General features: G+C 41.6%; 1 protein-coding gene across 6 annotated transcripts in view; it reads right to left on the bottom strand.

Annotated features, from left to right (window-relative positions):
• The window catches only part of NCKAP5 (NCK associated protein 5), a 916,311-nt gene that overhangs the window by 97,426 nt on the left and 801,299 nt on the right, over positions 1-17,586 (bottom strand). For 5 of the 6 annotated variants that reach the window (XM_046659632.1, XM_046659633.1, XM_046659634.1 and 2 more), the window contains 3 exons: positions 14,105-14,293; positions 5,894-9,657; positions 4,999-5,176 (listed from right to left, as the gene is read on the bottom strand). In XM_046659632.1, the coding sequence (XP_046515588.1) occupies positions 4,999-5,176; positions 5,894-9,657; positions 14,105-14,293 (4,131 nt within the window). The remainder of the gene's footprint in view (positions 1-4,998; positions 5,177-5,893; positions 9,658-14,104; positions 14,294-17,586) is intronic. The other variant, XM_046659635.1, reaches the window with a different exon arrangement.

Raw genomic sequence — 17,586 nt, forward strand, 5'->3', positions numbered from 1 at the left:
TCCCAAACACCTTAATTTCCATTAAGAATCCAACAGGAACTTTCTATCCTCATTTATAGAAACATCAAGGAAATCTATTTATATCGTCAGCCCGTTCTAGCTCTTATGACAATATGTTCCACATTTTCCCCCACCTGTTATGTAAAATAGTATTTCCTTGGGATTTTTCAAAATCCACCGATTTTAAACTTGAGGTGCCTTGCTAGCCTGATGGAATGTGGGTGAACCATCATCTCCATCAGCCTAGGAAATTCTAAACTAAAGAATCCAATACTTAGAACAAGATTCTCATCCTAGAGAAAAAAGAAAAGAGACTCAGAGAGGGTTAGTGATCTGTTCAAGGTCACAAAGGATTTCAGCTTTAGAGTGGGTTCTCCTGACCCCTGTTCATTGCTGTAATTCAGTTTTTCAGAGGGCACCATATTGTTAGTCATCCTTTCCAGACCTTCTCAAGAACTACCATTTTCTTAGTGTCTGGCAGTTAGACATGGAGGCAGTATTCCAAGTATATATAAACCATATTTTTATTTAAGAGTAGCATAAATTTTCTGTGTGTGTAACTACCCTGCTTCACTTTCCTACTTGTTCTCTAACCCTCTGTGGAACTTCATCACCACCTTTCTCCAAGTATCATATTTGAGAAAGAAAAAAGCCGTCGGACAGTCCCACCTGTCAGCTCCTTGTCAGAATGTTTCTAGGGCTTTACATCCTGAACAGCAAATGCTAAATGTGACCTCTGGGGATTTATCTGAGGAACTGGGCTTCTAGACAAGGCCCCTAGTTCTTTCAGCTCTCCTGGGCTAATGACCCATGAGAAAGTGATGACCCATGAAGGGAAATTTTGAATTTGAAGGGGCCGGATGAAGAATCAGCAAAGGAATGGAAAATGAGGGAGTGTCTGGAAATGGCATACTTGTCAGCTCTACTTAACCATACAAATAGATTTCAATGCAAAGTGGTGAGTAATTAAAAAAATCCATTTGCCTATGGAAATGAGGGGCATAATTTATTTTGGCAGCAGATTCCCCTTGCTAATTATATTTTTCATAGGCTGACATTAAATTAATTTTCATTCTTGATCATACAGTGGTTGGGTGTTGGTGAGAGGTTGTGGGAATCTTCCTGGGGGTAAGGAGCTGACAGTTCAAGTTTAAGAATTTGCCAAAGATAGACACAAGTGAGACAATCTTCATGTGGTGAAGCACTTCAGAGATGGGAGTGATTGCAAAACCAAGAAGCCTAGCTCAGGAAAGAATGGTGGTTAGGTATTGAGAATTTTCTCAGCCATTGCTCTACCAGGAACAGATACAAATCAATGTCAGTAATGTCCCATTGACAAGAAGTAGCAGGCGACTCACAGGCAATAACTATGGGCTATTTTGGGTTTGTTTGTTATCAGTACTTTGGGGGTCTTCTAATGGTGCGCCTCCAACGCTTCTCCATCTTTTGAGCTCTGGAGATGTAGTCAAGAACCGTACCAAATACCAGATTCTAACAGATAACCATTAAATGTCACTCTACCCACTATATTCTATTAACCTCTATCATTAGAAAAGGTAGGAAGGAATTAGCTTACAAAGGATGCAGGAGGAAAAAGGGAGAAAACAATTCACCACTGACCAATATATATACACATAATTTCAGAATTAAATCTAATATTCGTGGACACTTTTCATTTGGAATTATGCATCTTTCTTCTCTGAATCATCCTACTATGAATGGCTTCCCAAGAAAACAACATTTTGATGTTAAATTTCCTTGAAAAGGAAAAGATCATAATGAACTTGAGTGAGACAGGAAGTGATCTTTGGAGAGAAAACTGGAAGGCATTGCCTTTAGAAAAGTGAGTCATTTAGAAAACTTTGCAGGAGGAGGGCACAATATGCATGCTTCTTATTAGCCTCAAAACAGCATTTAGAACAGAATTGTTCCATTAAGGATCTTGAAATTATAACATTTTGCAGAACTTAATAAGATGATAACAATTTGGGTAATTATTGTACTATTTTATGCTATTTCATCACCACAGTATGATTTTAATGGGATAGTATTTGATGCTTTTTTATTAGCATATGTGATTTTTTTCAGACTATGTGACACTAGGTGAAGAGAATACTCATAATTTAAATTAAAATACCCATATTAAAATGGCCATCTCTTTCTAGTGCATAATGAAGGTATACGATCTCATTAATTGTGTTAACGATTTTTATTTTGTCCAGTGGTAGTTAAATAGAAGCCTAGAGCTGCCTTCCTTTGAGACTTCTCATTTCAGAGAATTATCTAAATCCACAGGAAGGAAGACCTCCAATGTGTAGCAAGTGGACTGCACTTCTTTCTGACTTATTTACTTAATACCGATGCAATCTTTCCTGGGGATGTCTTTTTCCTCTCTTATAATTATTTTATATAATTTAAATAAAAGTACAAAGTAACATGGCCCTTGTCTAAATTACACAAAAATTAGAGCTAAGTGGTTTGTAAATGATGATATAAACGAGGACATAAGCCTCTAATTAAGGCTCTGAAAGGAGTAAAAGATTTAATTCAGCAAAGCATTAATGGGACATTTACACCTATTTTGGAATGTATCTAGCAATGCTGAAAATTGATATGCAGTTACTAGTGAACCAAGTGGAGTGCTGCTACATACATGGATTTGTTAGATGCATGGAAATAATCTTTCTACCATTTCCAACACAGATTAAAGTAATTAAAACACCTTAGACCTCTCATAACTAAATATAGTCTGAGTTTGCAAAGAAAAGGGGATGGTGGTATATTATGTTATGAGGTTTTTGAACAGTGGTTTCATTCAGAAATAGAGTGTGATTTGTGATGCATTATATATAACTATCGTTTTCAACCAAAATGACTACTATAAGAAGAGTTTATTGCAACCCACTTTAAAATAAGCTGACAGCAAATTTATCTTGAGCCTTAGTAGGGGAAAATTCCTCTAAACCCTGAATTTTAAAAAGTTCATGGGTATTCACCTCAATGTGTTATGGTATTAGAATACATCTTATTTTGCATCTAACCTCCTCCCTATAAGGGCAGATAACATACAACAAATAGGTTTTCACTGCTATGCTTATACTAATCCCAAAGGAGACTATGGCCATGCCCTTTCTGAAATTAGTAATTTTAGCCCAATCTCCACCGATGATTATGGAGATGAAACAAAAAACACTGCATTTTCCATTTAAAAGATGACTAACTGGTCAACTATTCAGGTTAATAATATTCCTCCATATGGAAAAGCTTCCCAGCATGACTAATTTCCTCTTGCAGCTAACTAGAAAAATTAGCATAGCCCTATTGATTATGTATATTTCAGGTGGTGAGGGAATCTTTGCACTTCACAGAAAATAATCAGAGTGTTTCTTGCAGATATTCTGGAAGGACCAAAGGACACACTATACTACACTGTGAAAGACTGCCGACGAGAGAGGAAAAGCATGGTCAATTACTTTAGCATTAGGAAGTAATAAGAAAGCAAAAAATGAAATTGTAAAAGCCAAACAGAGGGTCTTTTTGTTTTTTTGGTACTTCTGTACAGTGGAGATATACCCTAAGCTGTCAGAACCATATTAAATGGAGCATAGTTAAATTGAGTGCCTCTGATAAGGGGCTCTGCCAGGCTATCAAAGTTTTAGATCAGTTGGATTGAATTTCCGGCATATTGCACATTTCCACACATTCATTCTCTCTCTTTCCTTTCAGTGACACTACAAGGGCAGCCTTAGATATGCTTAGAATTTGTGGTTTTATAATGCAGGGGACATCTACCTTTTCAAAGAAAGGATGATACCCTGGAAGCCAAGAGCAAAAGTGGGGGAAAAGAAAAAACTTTTGCAAAGAACACAGTCTGCATATGATTGCAGAGAGTTTGAAAAAAAGGCCTCATAGTTCTTCAGAGTCAAGAGCTATTAGAAAAAAATGTTTTAAATGTGCATTTCTCTCAAATTAAAGTAGGTTTGTGCAACTTTAAGGAACCCTATACATCAATAAGTAATTAAACTAATAATTAATAACTAATATGACAGTCATGATTACTTCTAAAATCTTCTCTACTCTTGAACGACGACTCCAAAAAAAAATGTATAATTACTTCATATTTCAGGTTTTCCCTAAGGAAATGGTAGCATGTACTATATTTTACAATCTCTTTTATTAGAGTACCAAAGAATATGGATACAGTAATTCTGTATAGAGAATATTTTTGGTTTAAGATTTTTAAAACTTACAGAAAGGAACACTGAACATCACCAAATCAATTATGCAATAACAGAAAGAATAAAGGAGAGTAAGTGCAATTTAAGGCAGTTTTAAAGCAAAAAATATTATTTGAAACTAGCATACCCTGGAGAAATATAAAAATGCCCCTTTATTAATTTTTTTAAAGCAAATTAGCCCTGAGTTCTGGACCCCATAATTAAAAGACTAAATGATAGGGAGTCAAATTCCAAAAAGGGTTTCTTAGTCTTAACACCTTCTGTCTAGGTAGGATGTCTAGGTAGGATGAATTGGTACATACAATTTTTTCTAAAAGTTTTTCTAAAAATGCTTAAATCAAATCATCAAAATAGCCAATATTCTCTTAAATTATTTAGCACTTTTATTTTATATAATCATTTTCATTACTCTTTGTATTGCTGGAAATCATGGAAATAATCATCAAAATGAATTCCCAGCACAAGGGTATAATTTGAAGATGACACCAGCAGCATCATTTGCCTGTGCCGTGATTACAGCATCATTCTGAAAAGAGAGCTAAAAAAGCAGCATTACTGGAGGGAGCTGTGCCCACTCGCAGTCTAGCTGCCATCTCTCTGCCACAGTTGTCACCAGGATGTCTCTCTTTTTTTCTCTTTAACTTTCTCTTTCCCCCCATAATCTCTTGCCCATATATTTTCATCAGCAAAGGGTAGAAAGAACCCAACCAGCTTGTCACAGAATCCTAACACTTTATAACCAGGACGGTGGAGCACTTACCAGGGAGCCTTTTGGTATTTCCATATCAGCTTTGGTTTTGATGATTTTCTTGTGGCTTCCTTGAGTGCTGATAGAGCCGCTGGTGAGACAGGAGCCCTGGGAGCTGCCCTTTAACACACTCCTGCAGGAAACATTATTTGATCTACTTTCTGTCTGTTGAGCTGCTTTCTTATCAACTCTGCAGGTAGAAAGTGATTCCTCTGATAAATTACATTGCTGGGCTTCAATCATTCTACTTTTCCCAACCCTTTAATGTTTAAAGTAACCTCCATGTATTTCTTTGTCTTTAAACCTTTGAGTGATAAGTGTTTCTCACTAGCCTTGCCCAACGCTTCATCTGATATTCCAGTACTGTATCAATTTAGATTTGATAATAGAATAATTTATTTTTATTTTTACGACTGCTTGTGAGATTGGGGTGGGGGAGCAAAACAAAAACCACTGAAGAATGATTGCAAAACATATTTCTAGCTTAAGATCAGCAGGAAATGTAATTACCTCTGGAAAGTTTCTAAGTATACGTTTACTTGGTACAATCAATGAGATCGGCGTACTTTAAAATGTAAGTGTAATTTTCTTCCATTTCATGCCATGTGGGTACATTCATGATTCCTAGTGTAGGTTGAATTTCTATCAACCTTGATAATACTTACCATTCTTTAATTTCAAAGACCATTGGTTTGGTTAACAACGTAACATGGACTAAATTATCATTTTATTGCTAAATTTTATTTCATTGTTTAAATTCTGGCTAATGTATAAAAGACTGCTACTATGCATTTCTGCTTGTATGAAAAACATGCCTGACTGGCATTTAATGTGCAGGAAGCAAACAACTCTCTTTGCGGCGGGGGGGGACCCCTCAACATTGCCACCCTCCCTGCCAAGACATTACCTGTTCAAAAGTTCCGTCAGAAACGTATCCTTTGTTGAACACGTTACAGGGCTGGGTCTATTTCTCGGTTCAAACTTCATTTGGTCGTAAATGTCCTGTGGTGTTTTCAGATTATTTTTGCTTTGTAAACCAGTGTCTGGACCATCTGCCAACTCCGTGTCTCTGTTAAGCTCATTTTCTATCTCACATTGTGGTTCAGGCTTCTTTTTTTCTTTTTTTCTCTCTGATTTTAGCTGTTTGTTTCCAAACCCCAAACCTTTTGCATCTTTCTTCTCCACTTTGGTTTTGGAGACATCCATTTTCCTGCTACTGAGAGCTGGAAGTCTGCTCCTCCGAAAACCAAACCAGCTGGCAAAAGAAGGCCCGGGTTTCGGCTTCGCTTCCACAGAGGTCGACTTTGTGTGCACTTGGCCCCTTTCCACATTTTCCTGAATGCACAACATGACCTTTTCTTCGATGGTGGGTGAGAGGGGGGCTTCTGGGCTCACAGCACCAGGCCTGGTTGTACAAGTGTCTGGATACCTTCCAGAAGTTTCTATCTTGGAGGTCCTGCTGGTTTCAAAATTGCTTGGATGCTGTGTCCTCCCTGGGCTCTGCAGGGCTCTTGGGCAGTCTGTGGGGGTGGACGGGCACCTGCAGTGGTCACTTCCTGGCTCCTCAGGTGCAGCCGCGCTAGGGTATCCTCCCTGGGCATAGGCCTGCTGGTCTTCCATTCCAGGTGGGGTGAGGAGCGCTTCAGATTTTGGAGGGACCCTCACAGGCAACTTGCCTGGGCTCCCGTGCCGGCTGCTAGAGGTGCCTGTGCTCCCCAAGGAGCCTTGCCTGGAGGAGGGCTGCCCCAAGGGCCTCCCTGCACTGGGGAGACTGTCAGACATGAGAGCGGACGGGGTCTTGTTGGGAGAGCCTTCTGTGGAGGAGCTCTGCCGGGTGAGGGAATTGCCTCTCTCAGCAGTGTTGGTAATAATCTGAGTTCGAACTTTGCCTGGCCCTTCCACGGACGGGGTGGAGGGCTTGTCTCCTGAGTGAGTACTGAAACTCTGGCTGCGCGCTTTGGCTCCATTCATGCCCAGAGCTGGTTTTAGGTGTGGCTTGTTGGAGGAAAGGGATCTTTTCAAAGACCTGTTTTCCACTCCATCTTTTCCATCAGCCCCAGGGATGCTATTTTCCAATGAATCTGGTGTTGCTGTTTCCAGGGGAAGCACTTCAGCCAAACTGTCTTGTGTTTGTAACCCTAGTGGACTCACATTTCTTTCACCTACTGTGGTCTCAAGGCTTGCTGGATTCCCGGAGTCCTCCGGCTTACACTTGCTTGCAGCCACAGAACTTTTAGAGGCTTCATTTAGACTGTCTTTTTCATGTTTCCCTGGCACTGTGGAACTTTTCCTGAGCAATTGGGGAGACTTCATGAGAACTTTGAGCCCAACTGGGAGGCGAGTTTTCAGTCCTTTCTCATGAGTGTTTTGACAACCATGTGGGGGGTTATGGCTTTTAGAGGATGGTGATGATGAGGGACTGTTAACCTGAGATGATGGTGATTCATTTACCCCTAAGAAGGAAGGCTTGGGTAATGTAGAGACACTGTCATTCACTTGTCCTTTTCTTCCTGGAGATACACTTTTGGAGGACGATATTTCCAGTGGCTCATGGGTTGAAGGACAGTTCTTGGGAGTTCGTAACCCTGTGTCTGTTTGTGTGGTCCCAAGTGTTTGGTGAGGTGGCGTTTTGGGGATAGTTCTCTTTGGAGAGACCTTAGGGGGCCCTGAGGCCATTATGGAAAATGAGCTAGAGGGGGTATGAGCAGAGCATCTGGTTTGAACCACTGTTTCTGTGGAGGGCAGAGGGTGAGTGAAGATGGACTTTTTGAAGGCCACAGAAGGTTTCTTCCCCTGCACTTCTGTTATGGTCTGATTAGAAGAAATAACAGGAACAGAGGATCCTTTCAGAGGAGAAGATTTGAAGACCATCCTTGCTGGTTCATTGGGGACCCTTGTTTCGGCCTTGGCAGATGGAGGTGGTGTCACATAGTCATAACTGGGCCTGATGAGTAGGGAGACCGACCTGCCTGGAGGGGGTGGGGGGGAAGGTGATTTCATTCTTGCCTCTGGTCCAGGGTCACAGTGTTTATCCCTTGTTGGGGGTTCTCCATTACTAGGCTCAATGAGGGGCCTTGACAGCAACTGTGATGCTGGAATCTGACTCTTGGAGCACTGGACCCAATCCCTTCTGCCAGACATTTTGGAGCCGGGAGGAAGTTGGGCGGGGTGTTTTGGAATGTGTGAATCTGGCCGTAAATCAAAGAGAGGCACTGGGCCCTCAGTCTTCTTGAACCGTGAGAGTTTCCCAGGAGCTAAGGCTGGTAATTTTTCAAGAGTCACTGGGCCAGATGAGAGGACTCTTGTGGAGGCTTCAGGCTCTATTAGTTTTGACTTCTGAGGTGAAGACTTGCCCCTGGCAGGTATTTTTGTCAGACTTTGTTTCTGATAGATACCCATGGACATTGAAGACCTAGAGTTACTCTGGCATGACATATTGTGTGTTGGTTTGGCCAGTCTTTGTCGCTGAGTATTTTGCGTTACTGTCCTGGGGCTCAAAGATTCAGTGGGTGCTGCAGCAACATTACCTACATCATCTTTTGGAATGTTTTTCTCAGTTTCCTCTTCAGGTCTCTTTAAGAAAGTGTAGTCTCTTACAGCAGCTCCTGGCTGCAGATGAGCAATTCCCTGAGGTAAAAGTTCAGTGTGTTCTGCCTTGGGTCCAGCAGGGGCTTGATTGATGGAGATTTCATTTCTGGTAACGGTGACAACGCCAGTCTGGTGAGAGCTGAATTCAATGGGCTCGCCATCTTCTGCATCAAATATTACAGTAATACATTCTTCTGAAGAAGTCCTTTTCACAACTCTTTGCTGCTTAATGAAACTAAATGTCTTTGGCCTACTCTCTAAGTGGACAGGCACTTGTTTTTCCTCCTCATTAGGAGACCCAAGTTGAGATTTTCCAAATCCCATGATGATGTCCAGGTTCTCCATGGACTTGTCTGTGTCGGCAGTCAATGACAAGTCTGAAGGGCCTGTCTCATCACTGCTCTCTATGTGCAGCTCATCGAGGGTTTCATTGTCATCGGTGTCTGAGAGCTGGAGACTGAGAGCCATGGCGCCCTGACTGTGCGGATCCCTCTCTCTCTGTACCTGAGGTGCCTGCACACTTGGGCACAGCTTCCTCTCCAAGGGGCAGTTGCTGGCACAACTGGTCAACTTTTCAGGCCTTTCCCTGGGATAAACTGAGGACGTGCCTTCTGAAAAGTGTTTCCCATTTATCTGCCAGCCAAATAGACTGTCAGAAACACTGTGGGTTAATTTACAACCATGCAGCCTGTAGTCCTGGTTTGGAGCAGCTTGCAGCAATGCTAAAGAAGAGTCTTCATCGGCATCGTCGTGGGAATCTGTATCATAAACAAATGCCTTGTGGGGCTCCTTGCAGGGGCTCCCCATGTCAGTCGGTTTGCAGGGGGAATACTCCTTGAGGCTGCTACTCTTAATTCCTGGAGAATATATTCCTTCATTTGAGTTCATGCAATCTTTATAACCCCATTTGGTTATCACTGACGGGGGTTCAAGTAACACTTTCCGCTTCTGCAGCTTTTTTAGTCCTTCCAAAATGTGGCTTTCCTTGATACGAGTTGGAGGTAGTTCATCTGTAGGACTGGCAAAGCCACTTGGGAGCGAAGAGTCAATACTTAACCTTTTATCCCAGTTTCGTGATGATTGCTAGGAAAGAAAAGTAGATATCAGAAACGATTGAAGCATGTGGACCACAAATTTATAAAGCTTTTATAAACTTATCAAAATTATTTTAAAAAAGGATGGAAAAGTCCATCATTGAACTTAATTTGTTCTAGTGGTTGCTAAATATTCACATAAATGCATACATTAATTAATGTGCATTACTTTATTAACTATGCAGCAAATCTCTACGTTCCCAGGTCTTGAGCTAAGTAGCATATGATACAAAGAAGCGGAAGATAAGGGCTCTGTCTTCAAGGAGCATGCGGCTCTGCAGGGGAGAGGACTTGGACACAAATAACCCTAAGTCAAGAGAGAGAATGAGAAATACAAATATAGTAGGTATTCCAGAAATGCAGGAGGGAGACTATATGTTGGTTTGGAAAAACTACAAAAGGCATATAAGGAAAGATTTGTTTTTTACCTACTTAACCCTTGAAAGATGGATAGGTTTGCTTTAGTTTACAAATGGAGGAAATGGGGGGCTGGCCCTGTTGCCGAGTGGTTAGAGTTCTGTGTGCTCTGCTTCAGTGGCCTGGGTTTGCGGGTTTGGATCCTGGGCGCAGATGTACTCCAATCATTAGCCATGCTGTGGAGGCAACCGACATACAAAAAATAGAGGAAGATTGGCACAGATGTTAGCTCAGGGCTAATCTTCCTCAAGTGAAAAAAGGAGGAGGATTGGCAATGGATATTAGCTTAGGGTGAATCATCCTCACACACAAAAAAAATAAAATAAAATGAGCCACTTACATAGTGCTTTGATTTAATTTTCAGAACAACACAATGAGGGGGACATTATCCATCTTATTTTACTCGTGAGGAAACTGAGATTCAGCAAGGTCAGTCTGTTGGAAATCACACAGCTGAGAGCTGAACAAGAGTTTGAACTCTGGTTTCCTGGGCTCTTTGTATGACTCAGTTTCAAAGAGGCCATGTGGGGATTTGAACCCAGGCAGTCTGGCTCTAGGCCTTGCATGCCCAATCGTGATGCTATACTACTGGAGTCAAGCTCAGCCTCTCTTCTCCTCTCTATATTAGTCAATGTCGTGATAGACATCATAGGTTATCCCCATACCCCCCACTTGACAGAAATTGCAGAATGTAATCACAAACTAGCACTCAGGGAAATTGGTGGAATTTGAACTCTGATCTCATGAGTTTTTTCCTAAAAGGCTACATGACTAACGGTGAACAACTTTAATGAGTGAATCTGGTGGTTTCAGATGTGTGTTTTGTACCAGTCTTGGCCAAGAATTCAGCTCCTGTTGGCATCTCTGCACCAGCTCCCCCTGCCCCATAACTCTGAACACTAGCCATGTGCTCACATGCAGAGGTTGAAACAGTGTCAGAAACTCGCGTTGGAATGTAGACTTTTTAGTAAGCTGTGAACACTTCCTTACATCTAAGACATTTTCATAAAAATTACTCCTGCTATCAACATGTTATTTGTTTTTTATTTGTTATATGTTTATTTGCTTTTAAGTCAAATTATATATTTTCTTTAGAAACTTCTCAGTGTCAGAAGTTGCTGTGGATAGGTGCTCTGTGGTGATGCTTCCCCCCACCCCGTACCACTAAAAACTCCTTCGGAAATCAGAAGAAATCCCATTAATGAGTCTGGATACTATAGATTGACCAGTGAGTGGGCTGCCATAGCTTGGATTTCTAAGAATTTCCATGATCCTGAGAGTTGCATTCACAATGAAGAGAAGCCTGGCAAAGGTACCACAAGAGCTTAAAAAAGGCAGATTTGTTCAACCCATAGGAGATGTGCTCAGCCTCTGCCAACCCACTTCCTTTCTGCCTCGCCAGAGTCTGTCCACACTGCGGTTGATTCAGCCCAGGGCCAGCAGCTGCAAACCTTCCAGGACCCAGGCTCTCCGCCCTGTCAGATTAGCCAGATGCCTCAATCAGTTTTCCACAGGAGGTTATGGTATGTAATAACTTGAGAAAAGTTTGGAACAATCTTGAAACTTGAAAGAAAAAAAAAAACAGTGTGAATCCCCTGTAGGAGAGATGGTGGGGGAGGAGCTGGCATTTCCACAAGCAGCTTAATCTTTGCTGGGGAAAGGTGGAAGAGAGTTGCCCTGGGGAGCAGGGCAGTTGCCTGAAAGATGCTGCTGATAAGGTAGGGGCCAGGGTTGAATGTCCACAGCCTCTTTCTTAACTGGACAACAGTGTTACACATTTTTTTTTTAAAGGACATTCTTGGTCTTAATAGAAACAAAGCCATCCCAACAACTTGAACAAGCCTCTCAGTTTTAGCCTGATTCAACATGACCAGTGTAGCAAAATAGTTAAGAGTGAAGGTTCTGGAACTCTACTGCCCAGTTCTGCTACTTACTGGCTATGAAATCTTGGGCTAGCTACTTAATTTCTCAGTACCTCAGTTTTCTCTTGTGTATAATGGGGACGAATAGGAGAACCTCCTTAAACAGGCTATTGTGAGCACAAAAGGAGCTAATATTTGTGAAGCGCTAACAAAGCTGTGTGGCATTTGTGGTAATTACTCATCTCTTAGAGCCAGATTCCTCCATGTAGCACAAGCTAATGCATTTCATGAAGGCTTCCTTTCTGTTTCTACACAAAACAATATTTAAAATAATCTGCTTTTGAACTACAAGAGAGTTAGTGGCCGTATATTTATTGTTATATAATTTATATTGTATTCATATTTTATGAGTTTACTGTGTAAGTTAATACTAAATGAGCACTTGGTACATGCTAAGAACTGCGGAAGTTCATCCAACAATATAAACGTAAAATGTCTTTATGGTACTGGGTCTAGTTTGCTGGTTCCCTGAGAATTAGGACTTTTCTTTGTGAGATGTAACAGGTGTGCTTCACGACCATTCTGAGACAGGACTCTATTAAATCTCCAGATGATGGCCACCTGAGTGGGTATGAAGCACTCAAAGATCTTATCTCCCCCCCTTCAGAAGAGAGGTTTCCCTAGAAAGTCAAGGATTGTTCTAATTGGAAAAATTTCAGCCAAAAAGAAGAAGAAAAGGAAAAAGACTCTGAGAGGGAGAGAGAGGAGTTTTGAGAGTGAAAAGAGCAGAGCAAGGGGCTCTGGAAGGCAGTGATATTCACCAAGAGGGGAAACATCCCTGACCATCTTCCCAGTCTGTTGAGAGCCAGGCTCCTAGCAGTCATTATTCAGAATTCCGAACATCTCCTCAGAAGGAACAATTTTGAGAATGCACCAGGCTCTGCACTTTGCATTATAATTTTGAGTCCGAGGGAATAAGCTCTAAATTCAAGCTTAAAATCTTTTTCTGAGTTCTTGTTCAGAGTGTAACAAAGCTACTCCCTCACCAATATTTTCTGGCAGTTATGGAATTTTCCTGGTTTCTACACTTCTGAAACTTTTAACTAAATTTATACAAAGGGTAGAAACATGACCTCCAAATATTCTGATTTGGGGTTTCCATTCTCATGTACGCTTTGCTTTTCTTCAACATTAGGAAACTGCAAAAACAGATATTCCAAATACTTGGCCTACAGCAGTGTGCAAAGGTGTTTGTTCAGAGCATGAAGGAATCCTCAGTTGTGTGAGCCCATTTTGCAGACTGAGTCATTCCAGCAGTAGGAATTATTTAAAAACCTGGTAAAGGAACTCCTTTCATCTAAGCAGGGACATGCCGACCTTCACTGAAGTTATGGTCCCTGTCATCTACCATGGTATTTTTCTTTCTCTACTTTGCTGCCCTCCACTTTATAGTCAATTAGTGTTTTATGAGGCTATGGCATGGAGCAGAGGAGGTCAATATAATAAATGGTATTCGTGAGCAGTAAATTCCTACAAAGTGAATGATACTTCTGAAACTTTTCGCCACTTGTTCTGAGATAATGCACCAGCCTCCCTATTCTCTAGAAAGAAACATTCTGTTCAACTTCTTGTGGGATGCTCAGTCTGGAACGGATTGGCAAGTAGCCTTGCTCACTCTCATTTGCAGTGGACAGTAACAAGTCTCTCCGAGCATCACAGGAATAGAGAATGTCCATAAAACTAATTGGAAATGTCTGAGTTGGTCTGAAGCATGGTCAGTTCCACTAGGCCAGGGCTCCAGGCTCCAGCTTGGTATAAATTTGTGAATGAGCTGGGCTCCACCAAAGAACAGGAGGGAAATGTTTTCCTTTCTCAAACTCCCTCCCATGATGTCCTAGTCATTTGGGTCAAATCATCATTCTACTGCTCATCTGCTGAATGACTTCTGGTGAGTAACTTAACCTTTTTGAGCCAGTTTCCTCTTCCATATGGGGAGAATAGTATCTCCCTATGTAGTTTCATGAGGAGTAAATGAACAGGAACTGAGCAAGTGGTGGTTTCCTTCTCAGCCCTCCCTCCCACCTTCCGCCTTCCTACCAGAAGAGGATTCTTTTCCGGTTCACTCTGATGCTGACATGCCTTGAAAGGAGGCCTTACCCTTTTCCTGAGGTTCTTCCCATCATGCCACGTGTAGGAGGAGCCGCTGGAGTACTCGCTGCAGGTGCTCGAAAGTGACAGTTCGCTGCTGCTGCAGCTATTTCGAGGACAGAGATGACCAGGGATGACTACCCCCAAGCCAGGGCATTTCAGAGCAGGGGTTCCTGATTTTGCATTCAGCTGGCATTCCTAAAAAAGCAGGACAGCTCTGAGCTAGGGCTTTGCTTAGGGGAGAGTAAATACCAACTCAACATCATGGCGAGGCAGAAGGGAATATAGCAGAGTGGTTAGAAGCACAGACTTTGGCATCAGACAGACGACAGTTCACATCTTGGCTCTTACTAAGATGCTAGGGGAAATTATTGACTCTCTTAGAGCTACATTTTCCTTTTTCAAAGTGAATAATGTCAATACCTAACTTATAGGGTTACTGCAAGGACCAAATGAGGTTAGAGATGAGAAGTATCTCACCTAAGTAGGTGCTCAATTATTATGAGCTACCATGATAATTGGGAAGAAGTATCACAATGATAGTTTTCCATTTTATCCAGTCGTACTGGTAAAGAATCAGATCAATATTAAAACATGACTCTAATGCTACAAAAGGAAGAAGACAGCGCAGCATCTTGGCTTATAGGGTTCAAGACTATGAGCATTAGACTGGGAGTCTAATGACCTGGATCTCAGGCTACACAATGCCACTAGATATGAGATACTGAGCAAAGAAAGCATTTAATTTTCATGGACCTTAATGTCTTCATTTGTAGGATGGGGCAGTTCTACCAGATCCCTCCTATGGTCCCCTGTGGCTCTTACAGCATCACTCTAAGTCAGGAATCAAGGGCTCAGGAAGCCATGTACAGTGGAACACTAAACTCAAGAATCATGAGGTGCTGTTCTAAAGTTTATAGGACTTTTCATACCAGTTGGTTGTCCAAACGGTAAAGACTCTCACATCAAATAGAGCTGGGTCTCACATCAAATAGATTCAGGCAGTTAGAATTCTAGTGGGTCTGCAGAAGGCACAGGTGACAAAGTTGTACACATCCAAGCACATCTTGACAGCTACATTATAGGCCCCTAATGTAACAGATGAAGCTCCACGAACTGGACAGGCTAAATTAATTTAGCTTCCTGATCATGAGAATGGAATCTCTCCATTACACTCTCATTCCAGTCTCCTAGCTATATAAAGCTTTGTCTCAGAAACTCTTTGATGAGGAACAATCTGTCTTTGTGTCACTTGCAGAACGGCAAAGCCTCTTACTTATGCAATTTATTGACACTTTATGGGTGCCTTTAATACCTGAGTACTTATCACTGTTCTCCAAATGCAATTCCAGCTGATGGTGACTAAACATCAGCTTGAGGAAGGAAGGTAATGCTGTTCTGGGAGTACTTGCGGTAAATATGAAACCCCGACCTAAGTACAGAGGGCATGTTTAATTTGCTCTCTAATCAATATCCATAATGCTTAGTAACGTTAGATTTTCAATATCAGACATCTGCCTTGCTATCGATAGTTCATTTTTGCTGCTTAACAATCTCTTTAAGTGATCTAAAAATGCCAAGAAATTTTACTACTCTATTTCCCCCCTGAAATTTGGCTCAAAATATCATTGAAAGGAGAAACTCGTCTTAAAATGCAGCTTGCAGCAATATCTATTGATTTATGATCCAGTTTATTGCCATGTGTAACTTAGTTAAGGGGAGTTCATATTTGTTTCTCAACAAATGCCTATAACCAATGGTCCGATCGCACAGGAGCACCTGATATTTTCTCTTCAGCCGCTGCACACATTTGGAACGTGCCTTGAACAAACTTTCAGAAATATCACAGTACACTCCACTTCTATTTGTGGGCTTTCTGTTTTCTCCATCCCATTCTCTCATATTTTGTTGTTTGAGTAAGCCGGGTGGTGGTTTTTATTTAGGACTACCTCTGCTCTGACGGATACATCTGCTATCTGGAGAGAGATTGTGTCTGCGTCCTGCGAGGCCATCTAGATCTAAACCTCTCCAGTGGCCCTTTTCACGCCTTACATGGCTTTTAGTTACAGTTTATGTCGGACCTTTTCTCAAGATACTGAAGCTTATATGTGATTTCCCTCTGTGTTTTCCACCTATACTTTCCCACTACACCTATTAAAATTATGTCTATTTTTACAACTCAACTCAATTCCCAGCCTATTGTAGCAAATAAGCATCTTTTCCCAGTTGTCTCCCAAGTTTGTAGCTCCTGTACAGATGTTGGATTGCATTGACAGGAAATTAGAACCTAGAAGATGAGCTAGAGAAAAAAGGAATTGTGGCTTCTGCTTTGACCTTGAACTTGAGATGCCCAGATGTGATGGAGAATAGTTCAGGGAGGTGAAGAAGACCTGTCAATGTCTTGTGGAGGAAGATGGAGGTGGGGTGGTTAAGCAGAGAAACTTCCTCTAAGCCAGGTCCTTCACACTTTGATGTGCACATGAGTCATCTGAGAGCTTACTAAATGCAAATTCGGATGCAGTATTTCTGAGGTGGAACCTGAAATGTAGTATTTTCAACAAGTTCCCAGGTGCTTTGATGCTGCTGATCCACAACCTGTGCTTTGAGTTGAAAGCCCTTAGGGGAAGCTATGAGAGAGGTCTACCTCTTATGTGGATTACTTGGTAGCATATTGTGTCATCTCACAGTCTGGCCTGGGCTAAGCAGAGCGGGATGAAGGGAATGGTCTGATCCTACCCATGGGCCAGCGCACTAAGGAGAGGTGTGTGTGTGTGTGTGTGTGTGTGTGTGTGTGTGTGTGTGTGTTGGGTGATTTCAAAGTAATTCCTTGCAAAGAAGAGGAAGGGGCCAGTCCTCCCTACTGGGAAATTCTCCCACCCTTCCCCTACCTTAGACGATCACTGTTTGAATTTAATAAGGGACTCAGAATCCCAAACATCATGGCTGCAAAGCGAGCTCCATTTTTCCTGCAGTTTCCTTCATCAGTACACGATTATCATGTAGGATTATTTACTCCAACGAATAACTGTTCTGTGGTTGAGTGCTTGATCTCCAAGGCCATTATTAGGCTTAAGTCCTGGCTCTTCCACTTGCTAACTCTTTGACCTTGGGAAAATTACTTGACCCCTCCGTACCTCAGTTTCTTTCTTTGGAAATGGATAGAATGAAAGCACCAACAACTTCAAATCATTGTGAAGATTGAACAGCCCCTGGCATATCATAATACTTAGCAACTTTTAGGTATTCCTACTATTATTAAAAATTTTTTTTTATACATGTGTCTTGGCTCTTAAACTAAATCATAAGTTTACAGTCTCCCTAAGGGACCTGTATTACACTTCTCAACATGCCACTGTTGTCTGAGGCCTTGCTCTCAGGAACTGGGTTAAGCAAGAGCCAAAGGTCGGTACATTTTGTTTCTGGGGATTATGGATGTGAGCTTCTGGAGAGAGATGCTAGTAAACACCTTTCCCAGTTATCATTCTCTACAT

This window comes from Equus quagga, chromosome 4 (assembly GCF_021613505.1).
Source record: "Equus quagga isolate Etosha38 chromosome 4, UCLA_HA_Equagga_1.0, whole genome shotgun sequence".
Lineage (NCBI taxonomy): Eukaryota > Metazoa > Chordata > Mammalia > Perissodactyla > Equidae > Equus > Equus quagga.